The sequence below is a fragment of the Felis catus genome, chromosome A2 (assembly GCF_018350175.1).
Source record: "Felis catus isolate Fca126 chromosome A2, F.catus_Fca126_mat1.0, whole genome shotgun sequence".
NCBI classification, from domain to species: Eukaryota; Metazoa; Chordata; class Mammalia; order Carnivora; family Felidae; genus Felis; species Felis catus.
The window spans coordinates 71,039,242-71,052,258 of NC_058369.1; the positions used below are offsets into that span (position 1 = coordinate 71,039,242).

General features: G+C 44.4%; 1 protein-coding gene and 1 long non-coding RNA gene across 8 annotated transcripts in view; one reads left to right on the plus strand and one right to left on the minus strand.

Annotated features, from left to right (window-relative positions):
* The window catches only part of HECW1 (HECT, C2 and WW domain containing E3 ubiquitin protein ligase 1), a 421,784-nt gene that overhangs the window by 85,144 nt on the left and 323,623 nt on the right, over window positions 1-13,017 (minus strand). For all 7 annotated transcript variants that reach the window (XM_019825270.3, XM_045052189.1, XM_006929092.5 and 4 more), the window contains 3 exons: window positions 5,309-5,448; window positions 3,430-3,551; window positions 355-540 (listed from right to left, as the gene is read on the minus strand). In XM_019825270.3, the coding sequence (XP_019680829.2) occupies window positions 355-540; window positions 3,430-3,551; window positions 5,309-5,448 (448 nt within the window). The remainder of the gene's footprint in view (window positions 1-354; window positions 541-3,429; window positions 3,552-5,308; window positions 5,449-13,017) is intronic.
* LOC109497387 lies at window positions 8,560-12,164 on the plus strand. Its single transcript, XR_006594072.1, has 2 exons — window positions 8,560-9,960; window positions 11,461-12,164. It is a non-coding gene; the product is annotated as an uncharacterized LOC109497387 (long non-coding RNA).

A 13,017-nucleotide genomic window follows, 5' to 3' on the forward strand; every position in this document is an offset into this window, starting at 1 on the left:
TAACAACAGAAAGGTCATTGAACAGACTCTGGTTTCAGGTTCCAAACCTAAATTTAAAATCATGGAAACAATAGTTCTCAACTGGGCATGATGATTATACCCTCCAGGGGACATATAGCAATATCCCAAGTTGGTGGGGATGCTATTGGCATCACTGGGCAGAGGCCAGGGATGCTGCTAAACTTCCTATACAGGATGGAAACCCTGCTGTGAATAGTTACCTCTCTCTTCTTCCTGGTAGCTGATGGCACATCTCTGAGACACAGACTTTCCTGTCCTCACAATTTCCCTCCTCACTTTCTCATGGGTTTTCTCTTTCACATAAAGAGCCTGTTTAATGACAGGCACACTCACCTTTCCCTGCTGGTCCGTTTTGATCTCCCAGCCCCGGGGCAATTCCAGCCGTGTGTCTGCAAACATGTTGATGAAATTCACCAAGTCACGGTTGTGCTGGTAGCGTTCGAAATTGCGAGCGTCCCGCCGGACTTTCAGAATCATGTGCTTTAAGCAGGTGCTACTGGTGAAGACTCGGTAGGCACCCTGAGAGGGGGTCAGGGACGATTTGGGTGGGGTGTGGGAGGGGGTGGGTAAGAAAAACACAGACCAAGTACACTTTGAGTGCCACGCAGTGTAACCTGATAGCTAACACAGTGATTTATTGTGAGCCTTGAGGGGGAAACCTCAGAGGTGGAGATCTTGCCCCCAAATTAAATGTGCACCGTAAACACACATGGGCCTGTTGGCAATCTCTACCCAAAGCTCCTCTGCAACCTTGGACACTGTTGACCTCCGGGTGCATCTCAAACGCTCCCCTACCCCTTGTCCCTCCTCTGTCAGTCAGCACTGGACTGGGCTCTCTTGAGTCTCCCTCCACCGTTGGGACCATTGCTCCTCTCTCTTCCACCCTTCCTTCCTAGTCTGCACAGGTCTGCCCTCCCTCCTCTTATAGGTCTGTAACAAGGAGGATTAACTTAAGGTCCCTGGGGATTTAAGGCTGGACCTTTGTGTGTGGACGACTTGGAGATGAGAAGACAGGAAGAAAGTTTCAGGAGTTTGTAATTGTGCCAAATTGTGGGAAATAAGCTTAGGAATTCCCTGACCCTGCACTGATGTGTTAACAAGGCATAAAGAATTACAAAGTCATAGGATGCTCACACCCAAGTTTGGGTAAACAAGATTAGGTAAATAGGTATAGAGAGGGCCGGGCAAAGGCCCCAGTATAGAGAGGGTGGGGCAAAGGCCCCAATACAAAGGTATATGAGGTAAATAAGATTAGGTATTGAGGGTGGTTACACCCCCCAATTTAGTATTATGGCAGAAAGCTGCTTTCACAGGAAGGAAGGACCAGATTAGGTAAACAGGTAAATAGGGCTATAGACCTCTGCTGGATGAAGTTGCTCAAAGCAGAGCTAATTAGCAAAATAAAGGTACCTTGTTGACCCTGAGGTAGCATGCTGTAGCTTTCTTATCCCCTAGGGAGCTAAAATAAACAGACACAGCACCTCATGTCTTCCGTTAACAACCATCTGCCCAGCACCAGGATTTTGTTTTATATTGACCCAAACCTCTAACACTGGATATCTTCAAAGCCCCCTTTCCCTCACAACCATGAGTTAATGTTCACAGATTTACTGTCTCTTTGTGCACGTCCATGACCATGTTTGTAAGACTTCTGATCCTAATAAAAACAGAGCAAGGACCCTTAATCAGGGCTCTTGTCTCCTCCTGGACATTAGCCATCTCTCATTTTAATCCTGTATCCTGCTTCCTTGCTGGACAAGAAAGAACTTTAGAACCAGAGTCTACGACACCAAATGGTGCACAGGGCTGGTGTGCATGTGGTGAAAGCAAACACTGCTTGCTGGCCCAGTGCTCCAGGGCATCAATATCCAGCATCTGTGTCCCCCTTTGTGACTCATCCCTATACTAGTGGGCAGATGCTTTGGGTCTAACAATGGATGTCCCAGTGGCTTCTCAAATATAACTTGCTAAAAACTGGTCTCCTCCCCAGCCATAGCCTCTGTCACCTAATCAAACAATTGCACCTGCTAATGGAGACACCCCCTAACTCAGGTGCCCAAAGTGGAAAGGACTCAGACTTTCTCCAGTCCTCACTCCCACCACTCCTCCATCACAATTATCCCCCTTTCCATTCTCCTGGCCCCTTCCTTAGGGCGGGCCTCCATCATCTCTCACTTATGAGCCTGGATCAGCCTCTAGCCTCACAGCTTCTTCATCTTTCCTGCACTTCTGCTCGAGAAGATGTTGAATCAAACGTTGGACCATGTGACACAAATGCCTAAGACTGCTGTTGGTTCCTTCCCAAGTACAGCCAGGCTCCTTTTCATGATTTACCCTGCGTTTTGCTACTCATTCTCCAGCCCCTCTTCCCAGCTTTGTGGGTCACCACATCCCACCCTCACAGACCCAACCCCCGGCTGGGTTGGGTCACAGCTGTGTCCTCTCTCCCTCTCTCTGGAGCTTCTCCCCACCAACTTTCAACCTTTATGACTCAATTCAGCAGTTGCCTCATCAGGGATGGCTCCCCTGTGTTTTATCTCCTGTGTTCTCAGAGCATTTCATTCCTCCCTGAGGTCAGGCCCTGTCCTGACTCATCATGCTGGTCTTTGTACATGTCTGTTGCTGCAGAAACTGGGAAGCTTGTACCCTTCAGGTGTCACACTGTCTCTGTAATGCCAGCACCTAGGTCTGTGTCTGTCCACAGAAAATGTTTGTCAAATGAAACGATTAATGAATATAGTGATAGCATGTCATTGCTTTCCTGAAAATACAAAAAAAAAAAAAAAAGAAAAAAGAAAAGAAAAACTATATGTAAAACTCACATCAAATTTAACTTAAGCATGATACTTAAACAACTAGCTTTATTAAAAGGAAAACTAGGGGCGCCTGGGTGGCGCAGTCGGTTAAGCGTCCGACTTCAGCCAGGTCACGATCTCGCGGTCCGTGAGTTCGAGCCCCGCGTCGGGCTCTGGGCTGATGGCTCAGAGCCTGGAGCCTGTTTCCGATTCTGTGTCTCCCTCTCTCTCTGCCCCTCCCCCGTTCATGCTCTGTCTCTCTCTGTCCCAAAAATAAATAAAAACGTTGAAAAAAAATTAAAAAAAAAATAAATAAAATTTTAACAGTAAGAGAAACATGCATTTACTTCTGAGCCACTTTCACTGAGATTAATACATTTGAGCCTAACAAAATTGAAGAAGCAACAGCATGGCCAATCCAGCTTTTCTCCTTTTTGGGAGACTCACAGAGAACAAAAACAGTGGGCTGAGGTGTTTTTGTTTGTTTGTTTGTTTTTTCAATCTTGCCAGGGTTAAAATGCTACCCTCTTTAATCTATCAAACAACTTTGCAAAAGAGTGTTTTGGGTTTGATGGGAGCCAGGTGGGCTCTTTCTGCATTCTGGAGCACTTACATAATTGGCGTGTAGTACAGTGAAAAACTCGGGATTGGTAATGAACTTCACTGCTGGGGACTGCAGCAACAAGGTGATTTTTTGTGAGTTCACTGGAGAAAGTGACCCTTCTCTCCTCAGATCTGGAAAAAAAGTGAAGCAAAGCAAAGGATACATCAGAAAAGGCATTTCAAATACAGTGCTTCTCTCTACACCAGCAGCACACACGCCTTCACCCAGACAGCTGGAACAGACTGTTGTTCTGAATGGTGATCTGATCAGGTGTCAGAGTGATAGGAGCAGGTGTCGTATCACTTTGTGTGTGCCAGTTAAGAGTCATTGCTTCCTAAGAGACCTTCTGCATAACTTCAGTTAGGCTCAGGTCCTTGAACATCTTGTCCCTTTTATTACAATGACTTTACTTCTTATTCTCTTTATGAGTTGCTAACCATAGCTTGGCTGTTTGCAGGAAGGAGCACAATTCTTGCCCTCCCTGCATCCACACCCACCTGTACAAGACTGCAGCTTCTCCCCTTGGGGAACTGGGCTAGCCTTGTGCCTCTCCCCTTGGTGAATTGAGCCAACCTTGTGCCTTGCATTAAGAAACAGGATTTGGCAGAAGTTCTGAGGCAGGGTTTCAAGAAGTCTGTGTGTCCCCACTCTCTCTGAGAACCCTGCACCTCCGTGAGGACAAGCTTGGCCTAGCCTGGTGCAAGATGAGACACTACGGGGAATAGGGACAAGCCGGCCCAACTGAGGTCCTCTCAGGCCGGCCAGCCAGTGGCTGGTTTGATAGCTGACCCAGGATGCATGCGTGAGCCCCGGGGAGCTCAGTGCCAATGGCTCACCTGTGGGAAAGATGCAGGACTGGAAGTTTAAGGTACTACACTTTGGGATAGTTTGTTACACAGCAAATGCCAAGGGATCTAATACCAAACTCAGAAAGAAATTTTCTGTTTATTGTTTTCCTAATGTTTTTAATTACTCAACCACTTTACCACATCTCTCTCAGAGGTCGAAGAAATTAATAACAGAAAAACCTAAGCCAGTAAGTTTAGCTACCATATCTGGTAAAATGAATAGAATGGATGCAGTTACAACTGTTGGTGGGACTGTGTACACACATGAAAATGTCCACTAATCTGCATCACTGTAGGCAGCTGCGAGCTGGCAGAAGGGGAGGCACATTCCTGCTTGCTCACTGCTTCCAGTGTGCTGTCATTTAACCCAATTTAAGAGAGAGGGGATTATTAGGATGTCACGGTGATAAGCTTACGGCATCACAGGTATAAAAAGCTGAAGGCAGTCTCCTATGCCTTTCGAATATTCTTGTCTGAGCTCCACTCAGGCAGATTCAGAGACACAAAAAGCAGACCCCCGGCAGATGCCTCGCCTACAGTATTAGGTAAACAGGCTCCGGGGCGGAGTGCATCAGGTAAACTCTCCGGAAAACCTCTTTACTCCAGGTTGCTCCCTCAGGGGGAATTGTATTTTATTCTAAATGCAAACAAATAATTATTCCCAGTGTTGTCATGCGGCTTCTTTGAAGTAGACTGTGAAATTTCATTGCATGTTTTATCTATAAGTGGAAAATCCTTAGGACACCAACAGATAAATTTACTTAACAAGAAATGATTAGGCCACTGAACAAATTGCCTTGATGCACAAGTATGAGTTCTCTTACTGTGAATTCACTTCTCCTTGATGTTCCGGGTAGGAAACTCCTGTCTGTTTCTCTCTGCTGGCACCAAGCCTCTTTCCCCTCCACCCTGACCTCCCCAGTTCCATTCCCAAGGCCCACTGCGAGGCACCATCCCACAAGGCAGGGCAGGGGCTCACACTCTCTGTCACACTGCCGCTGAATGCCATCCCAGGAGTCTCGGTCCCCCTCCTCCCATACCTAAGCTTGATTGAGAAGAGTCAGCCTCTGAGTCGCTCCCACCGCCTCCACTGCCTCCTGTTGGGACCTGCTCACAACTTTGGCCTCCAGAATCTTCTTCTGGTCTCTCTGTTGCAATGGTTCGCTGAATATTTTGATACCTTTGCATCAGAAAATGGAAAGACAGGAATTAACTTTTGCTTATTGGCTTGTTGGGGGCTGACGTTCTGAATCAGATAACTGGAGAAATCTGTGAAGAATTGTCTTGGATGTCAGGAAAGAAATGCTTAAAATTCCCATAAGATACCAAAACAATTAACAAGACAACTATCTCTGGATGGCCACACTTCTTTTTGTTTTGTAAACTGTGATGAGTTTCAAGTATAGTGACATTTTACACATCAACACAAATAATAACTAATCACAAAAACAGCCTCTGCCCTGAATTAAACAAAACCAGGCTAAGTCCAAAATAATGGTACGGGAAGTAATTTAAATGTTATAACTAAGATACCACATTACCTTTACATTATTGTGACAAGTCTACAAGCCAGAATAACAGTCCTGCTCACTTACTTTTCTCCGACAGCTAACTGATACTACGGGCAGGGATTGTGGAAATATTAAATGTTAGACACATGCTGGCTGACAAATGAATGTTTTCTGCTGATTTGAAGGCTCATTTTATTTTTCTTCCCCAGTTGGGGATTCAGTCAGTTGGCAGTTGGCCAGGTACTTACTAAATATTTACTAACTCTTCCAATATGCCCAGGCTGTATCCTGGACTTTTATATCAAAGTCAGGATGAGAATAGGATATCACCCTCTGAACATACACAGTCAAGACAGGACAAGGAGGGGGATAGAATATAAGCCATGACTCCAGCGACGTGAATTAACTGTCCTGATGTGTAAGACATAGATGCGGAAACACCTAGCTGCATGTATATATATATGTGTGTGTGTATATATAAAATATATATGTGTGTGTGTGTATATATATATGTATATATACACACACACACACATATATATATATATACACACACACATATATATTTTAATTTTTATATATTTATTTTGAGAGAGAGAGAAAGAGAAAATCCCAAGCAGGCTCTGGGCTGACAGTGCAGACCCTGATGCAGGACTCGATCCCACAAAGTGGGAGATCATGACCTGAGCCTAAATCAAGAGTTGGACACTTAACTGACAAAGCTACCCAGGCACCCCACCCAAGCTGTATATATTTTGAAGTCAGTGTGAACCTTTTGGGAAGCTTGTAGGGAAAGAACGTGGACTACCATGCACAGAAGGGTTCATCTGGGGGACTCTCAGATGTGTAGGGGTGGCATCAGGGTGTGTGGTTCCCGGGCGGTACTAAGGCATCGGGGGTGGGGGGGGGGAAGGTGGGGAGTGCTGACAGGATGCCCTGGCCACAGTTTGAATGTGATTCTCTAGGCACAGAGCTGCCAACTTGACCTATGTCTGAATCACCTGCAGCTTTGTTAAAGCACAGATTGCTGGGCCCCCCTCCCAGAATTTCTCGGATCCAGAAGGTCTGGGGAGGGAGGAGGCAAGAGTTTGCATTTCTAACTCATGCCCAGGTGATGCTGATGCTATTGGTCCAGGGACCAACTTTGAGAACCACTGATGTAGGGGCTGGCTAGCTGCTGAAAAAGAGAGAGAAGCTGAGCTATGCACTGAGGATGATGATGCCATCTGGGTGGGGAATCCATTGGAGGAGGAGAGTGTGAATTAGGGAAAGCAGCTGGGAACCAGCCACAGCAGCAGTCTAGGCTGGAGGTGCTAAAGGCTTGGACCCAGGCAAGGATGGTGGGTCATGGTGGCTCTGCAGGCATGCTGCTGGGGGGGGGGGCACCCACACACTGCAGAGATACTAAGATCTCCTACCTCTGCCCCCAAAATCCTCAGAGAAATTTCCTAAACCTCCCTGCCCCTGATAGCCTGCTCTGTGTAATTCACACTGTATTTTGTAGGCAGATGTCCAGCTGTGTTGTTCCCCTGCTCTCCTTCCTCCATGCCGGGTAGCCCCCTTTTCCTCCCCGTGTAACCTCTATTTTGCCTAATGTCTCAGCCTGCTGAGGCACATGACCAGGGTTCAGCTTCCCTTTTCCTCAAGGCACAGCAGGAATGGGAGAAAAAGCCAAATTCAAGAGAAATTTAGCCATAGGATTTGTGTGATTTTACAAGTAGACTCAACAGGACTTGGGGCCTGCCTGGTTGTGGAGGTTGAAGACAGAGGACACAGTTGTGAAGGCAGGTGAAGGAGTCAACACTTAAGAGGAGGACAGGCAGGCGGGGAGGGAAAATTTGGTGTGGATTTGGATATTTGACTTGGAGGTCGTTAAGATCATACAAGTGACAACAGCCAAGGGAACGTTGGTTGCTATATGAGTCTTGTGCCCAGGAAAGAGATATGAGGGTAGAGGAAGAGGCATGAAGAGGAGGAGAGCGAGAATCTGGGGAGCAGTGAATAACCAGGTCTCCAAATGCAGTCTAACATGGGGCGAGGGGGACGTACCATTATAGACAAGGTCTGCTGTGGCAGGGCTTCTGAAGACCAGTGACCTCTTTCCCTGACCTTAAAAAAGAATTTTTTTCTCAAGTGTGGTCTCTAGACCGAACACTTGGGAGAGAATCAGCTGAGTAACTGTTATAATCGCAGATATTGAAATAAAATTGAAATCTGCATTTCTAAGAAGTTCTTCGGATAGCATTACCTACATCTACATTTAAGAATCACTGGTTGTTTCTTTACATTGTATTTTATCTAGAGAGGCTCAGCCACTCACTCCTGACACCTTGTCAGAAGACACCTTCGCCTGTAGCAGTTACTGTGAGGCATTCCTGAGAAGGCCTCTAATAAGAAAACATGGAGGGGGCAGGAATGAGCAAAGAATTATACAGAGAAATACCCATGTTTATTTACCCCCTTGTGGGGAAGGTCAGGAAGGATGGCTGTCTGAGGTGTTCTCTTTGTTGGAACTCTGGGAGTGCCGCCAAAGATCAAGGGAGCTGCTGCTGTTGGGAGGATCTCCTAAATGACTCATGGCAGGTTGCATTTTCCAAAAATGGTTCAATAATATTTTTAGTCCCACATGCTCTTCTAGAACCTTCTAGACTCATCTCTTAAGAGGTAGAATCAATGTCCCCTCCCCTTGAGTCTGGGAAGATCGCGTGGTGACCTTGACTAACTGACAATAATGTAAGTGACAGTTTGTAATGGAATGCTGTAGCCATGCTGTGAGGAAACCCAGGCTACACGGAAGTCCACATGTAGGTATTCTGGCTGACAGTCACAGCTGAGGTCCCAGCCAACAGCCAGCATTAACCTCCAGATATATGGGTCACCAGCCCCAGCCCACTCTTACTGCAACCATAAGATACCTGGAGAGAAAATGGCTTCACTGAACCCGGTCAACCATGAGAACAATGACAAGTAACAATAATAATAATAATAATGATGGTAGCAATAAATTATCATTGTTTTACACCACCAGGTTTGGGTGGTTTGTTACTCGGCAGTAGATACTTAGAACAGAGCTTAGACAAAGTTGTAGCCTCACATTTCCTTCCCGAAGAGCAGTGACCACAGAAGAGAATTTTAATGAATAAATATGATCTCATTTGATGATGAAGATGTCAGTAATTTCGCAACCTGCTGTGTCCTCAGTTGGACCTTGGTTGTCTTGTGCCTTACTGCCTCAAATTTCAGGTACCACCCTGATCTTTGCTGAAGTATAGGGGAAGTTTTGGGGAAGAAGGTCACTCAGCAGTTTGTGAAGGGATCACTCAGCAAGGGCAGGATGGCAGCCTTAGAGGCTTGCTCTGCTTTAAAGATGAGAGAGGGAGTCAGAAAGCAGGTTCTCTTACATTTCATCAAGAACCATCCTTCAGTGTCATCACTGACTTTTTTTTTTTTTTTCAGCAAAAGGCCAAATTTTATACAAAGAGTTTATGGAAATTGGTAAGAAAGACAACTGGAATATCTAATTTATAAATGAACAGCCCTCCCCTCACAGGCACACACAAAACCAAACAAGGAAAAAACCTTCCAAAACCAAGCCAAAGCAAACAAAACCCAAACGAAGCCCAAGAACATACAACTCTCAAGGGAGGAGCTACACTTGGTAAAAGAAAAGCTTAAGGAAACAAAAGTTGACCCTCCCTGTAAGAAGTGAAACTAAAGAAGAACCAAAATACCAGGAGCACCTCTTAAGTCAACAAAAACATACCAACAGACAAGACCAAGTAAAGCTATTGTTGCTGGCATACTGAAACCGCAGAAACACTTTAAAAAACATTTAGGCATTGATATCAAATACCAAAACCACAGTGATCCCCCTTGGCTGCTCTTTTGGGACTATAACCCCCAGGAAACATTCTACATAAGACAATACTAATATTTAACAGGACCTTTAGCCTCATCCAAAATAGTGATAAAAAGCAGCCATGAAAACATCCAATAAAATGGCAAATTAACTAAAGTACATCCATTCATTGGAATACTACACAACCATCTAAATGATGCTCTTAAGGCTATGTAGCAATAGGAAAATGCTTATAGTGTGGCAAGTGAAATGTGAATATAAAACTATATTTTATCATCACAACTATGCAAGTCCTGTGCATGTACATGGATATTAAAGAGAGGTAAGATTTTTTTCAAAGGTCAACCTTGGGGTGGAAGAGTTATGTATACAGCATTTTTTTTTTCCTATTTAAAAATTCCATTTCTCAATAATAGGAAAACTTCATCCAAATAACTAAAAAACCAACCTTAAGTGTATTATTTAAAATGCGAATATATACTTCTATCTTCTGTTTGCTCAATAAATATCTGTGAAGGTAAATTTAATTAATTCAGGATATTCTGAAAGTGTAAGAATTAACTAGAGAAACTGTCTTACACTGAGTCCTGTTAAACTCTGGCACCATCCCAGGCACTGGCAGGGATACAGAGAAGAATAAGATGGAAGGTAAGGACTGTGCTCGAGGCAGGCACGATCAGTCATAGGGTTGTAGTAGAGGTGACCACGGGCTCTGTTTGGAGGGTTCTGGGAAGATTTCCGGGACCACACGATGTTCTCATTGAGCCTTTGCAGAATGGAGACGGATACCAGGTGGAAGGCAGACAGTGAGGGACGTCTGTGCAGTAGGAGCATGTGGCAAAGCTATAAAGGCTGGGAAGGGTGTGCTAAGTTTGGGGAATGGCCAGGTTTGAGTGTGGTCACCATAGGCTGCTTTGTGCACTCTGCATTTCTCAGTGTGTGCCTCCTTGCACGAACACACCTGACTTTCACAGTCATGCTGTCAGGAGTCCAGGGAAACTCCTTTGATGGGGTCCAGGGCAGGCCACCTTAAAGTATGCCATTTTGGCATATTGATTATTTTGAATTAAAGTTACTTAAAAACCAGCCAGTGCAGAAGGACACTCTGACCCTCCTGTGTTCTCCTGAAAGCAGGAAATGAATTCGCCTTGTGAAAGGCACCCTTCCTGTACCCGGAGGCTGGAAGTCATCCTTATCACCAGGGATAGGGAATCAGGGTGGGGAAGACTGTGTAAACAAACCTTGTTACTCTTCACTAATTTACTACCCCAAGCCGAAACTTTTGTCTTGTCAATTCTCCACCCTCTGCCCCACCCCAAATGTTTTTTTCTCTAAAAGATATGAAAGCTGTCTGCTTTGGTCACTTCTTTGAGTCTCATATTTCTAGGAGCTCCCATCCATAAGAAATTAAGTTTGCTTTTCTCATGTTAATCTTACGTCAAGAACCTAGAAGTTTCCTTCCTTAGGAAGTTTTCCTCCCCTACATCTTCTTGCAACACTGACAATATTTCCGTTCTGCTGTGAGACAGTGATGGTTGTAAACTCCTCCCGATAACCAACTGCAGGTTATCAAAAACTGACCCCCGTGACTGATCACATCCGTGATGGGGAAAAGACTGGCAGTATACTTTCTGTGGCTGCTGTTATCATGCCAAATCACTAAAAAACCGTACATGCTTGAAAGTGATAGCTTAAGATAAGTGCTGAAGAGCCTGAATACTTATCTCAAGGTCATCTGACCTTTCCTTCCCTAAGTAGGCTTTTTCACAAGAAATAAGTACTTTCTCAAATCTTTAAATTCCTTTTCTTTTTATCTGTCCAGATGGATGCAGCAAAACACAACTTCCTATTCCGCAAAGTCTGGCTGCCTCTCCCAGAGTGTGGGGCTCCATGGAGGGCACAGGAATTTACACATTAAAGCCTTCAGAACTTCTCTAGAGGCCTGATTCAGGATGGACTTGGACTAATTTTTATATTATAGAACAAGAACATGATGAACTTTCATGGATTTTTATGTCAGAGGTCAAGGTGCTTACTTTGCTTTGATTTATTATTTTCTTCTAGTGCTCAAACTGCACCTCTCATAGATATAGCCTGGTGATGCTCTCCCAATTTCAGCCTCTCTGTTCTGGCAAGACAGACCTAGAGACTATTTCTGCCTATGGAATTTCAACCCGGGCTCTACGTAAAATGAGCTTGCTGTGTCCTCTACATTTTTATTTACAGGAGTTTGGTTGCAATCATCATGAAAGGACTCTCCCATGGAGTTTTGGTGCGTTCATATCTAGTAAAACTGGGTTATCACAAGTTCCTCTTGTAATGTGTTTTCTTTCTGTGGGAATGACTGTAGAGAAATGCACTGCCAATGAAAATCCTTCCTGATTCTCATTTTGACTTTAAACGCTCGGCTACTGATGGAGAAAAGGTGGAAAGTGAATGTCTTCCCAATGCTCAAGCAATTAAAGAATCCTGATGATTTTTACCAAATCAGGCTGCTCTGTGTACAATAGTAACTAGAAGTTCAAATTTTTTTGTCTCTGTGTATTTTTTCATAGGATTAAATTGTCCACTTTATTTTTCTGTCTGATACAGTTAATTTCCAAAGGAAATCTGCTATCAAGAGATGTGTCCCTCAAGCCCATGGGGTTCGTTATTCTTTATAATTCCTCCCAACCATTCCTTTATTTCGTACTAATGAGATGGCATGTGGAGACAGGTGAAGTTTGCATTCCTGGCTACTAAAAGTATCCCAAAGCTGCAGTCTTGGCCTGAAGCAAGAGGTCATATGATGCTCATGCTAGCTTACAGCATGAGAGAAATGTTATGTTGGGTCTCATTTACAGGTTAAAAACAAAATGGCATCTTTACAAGTTAAGTAAGGGTCTAGCTTTTAGACAAAACAATTCTCAAAAACTGTTTTTAAAGATTTCTTTTTCTAAGATGAAAGCTTTTTGGGAATTACTATTTCTGAGTATACAGCAATTAGGAGACCAGGGCAAACATGAATACAGTGATTTATAACAGGGTTTTTTTTTTTTTTTTTTGTCTCCAGGCAGCTTTTAATATTCTATGGAACCATCCTTGGCATGTTTTCAGCTGTTTGAGTTCTGGACCCTTTTGAGAGTCTCATATGGACCAGTCGGACAGAAAAATGTGCATCCATATATAATTTTGCATACAATTTCTAGAGGGTTCATGGAATAGGGGCACCTTCAGAAAATACTGGGCAGGGGGCGGGGGTTCTGGGGGCTGTTGATTTAAGAACACCTTGTTTCAAGCATGTGCCATCAAGAAGTTCAGAGGATTGTCTATGCTTAAGTGACATTCAGACTTTAGCTTGGCTCCTGCCACCAAATTCTGAGTCTAGCCTCCCAAGTTC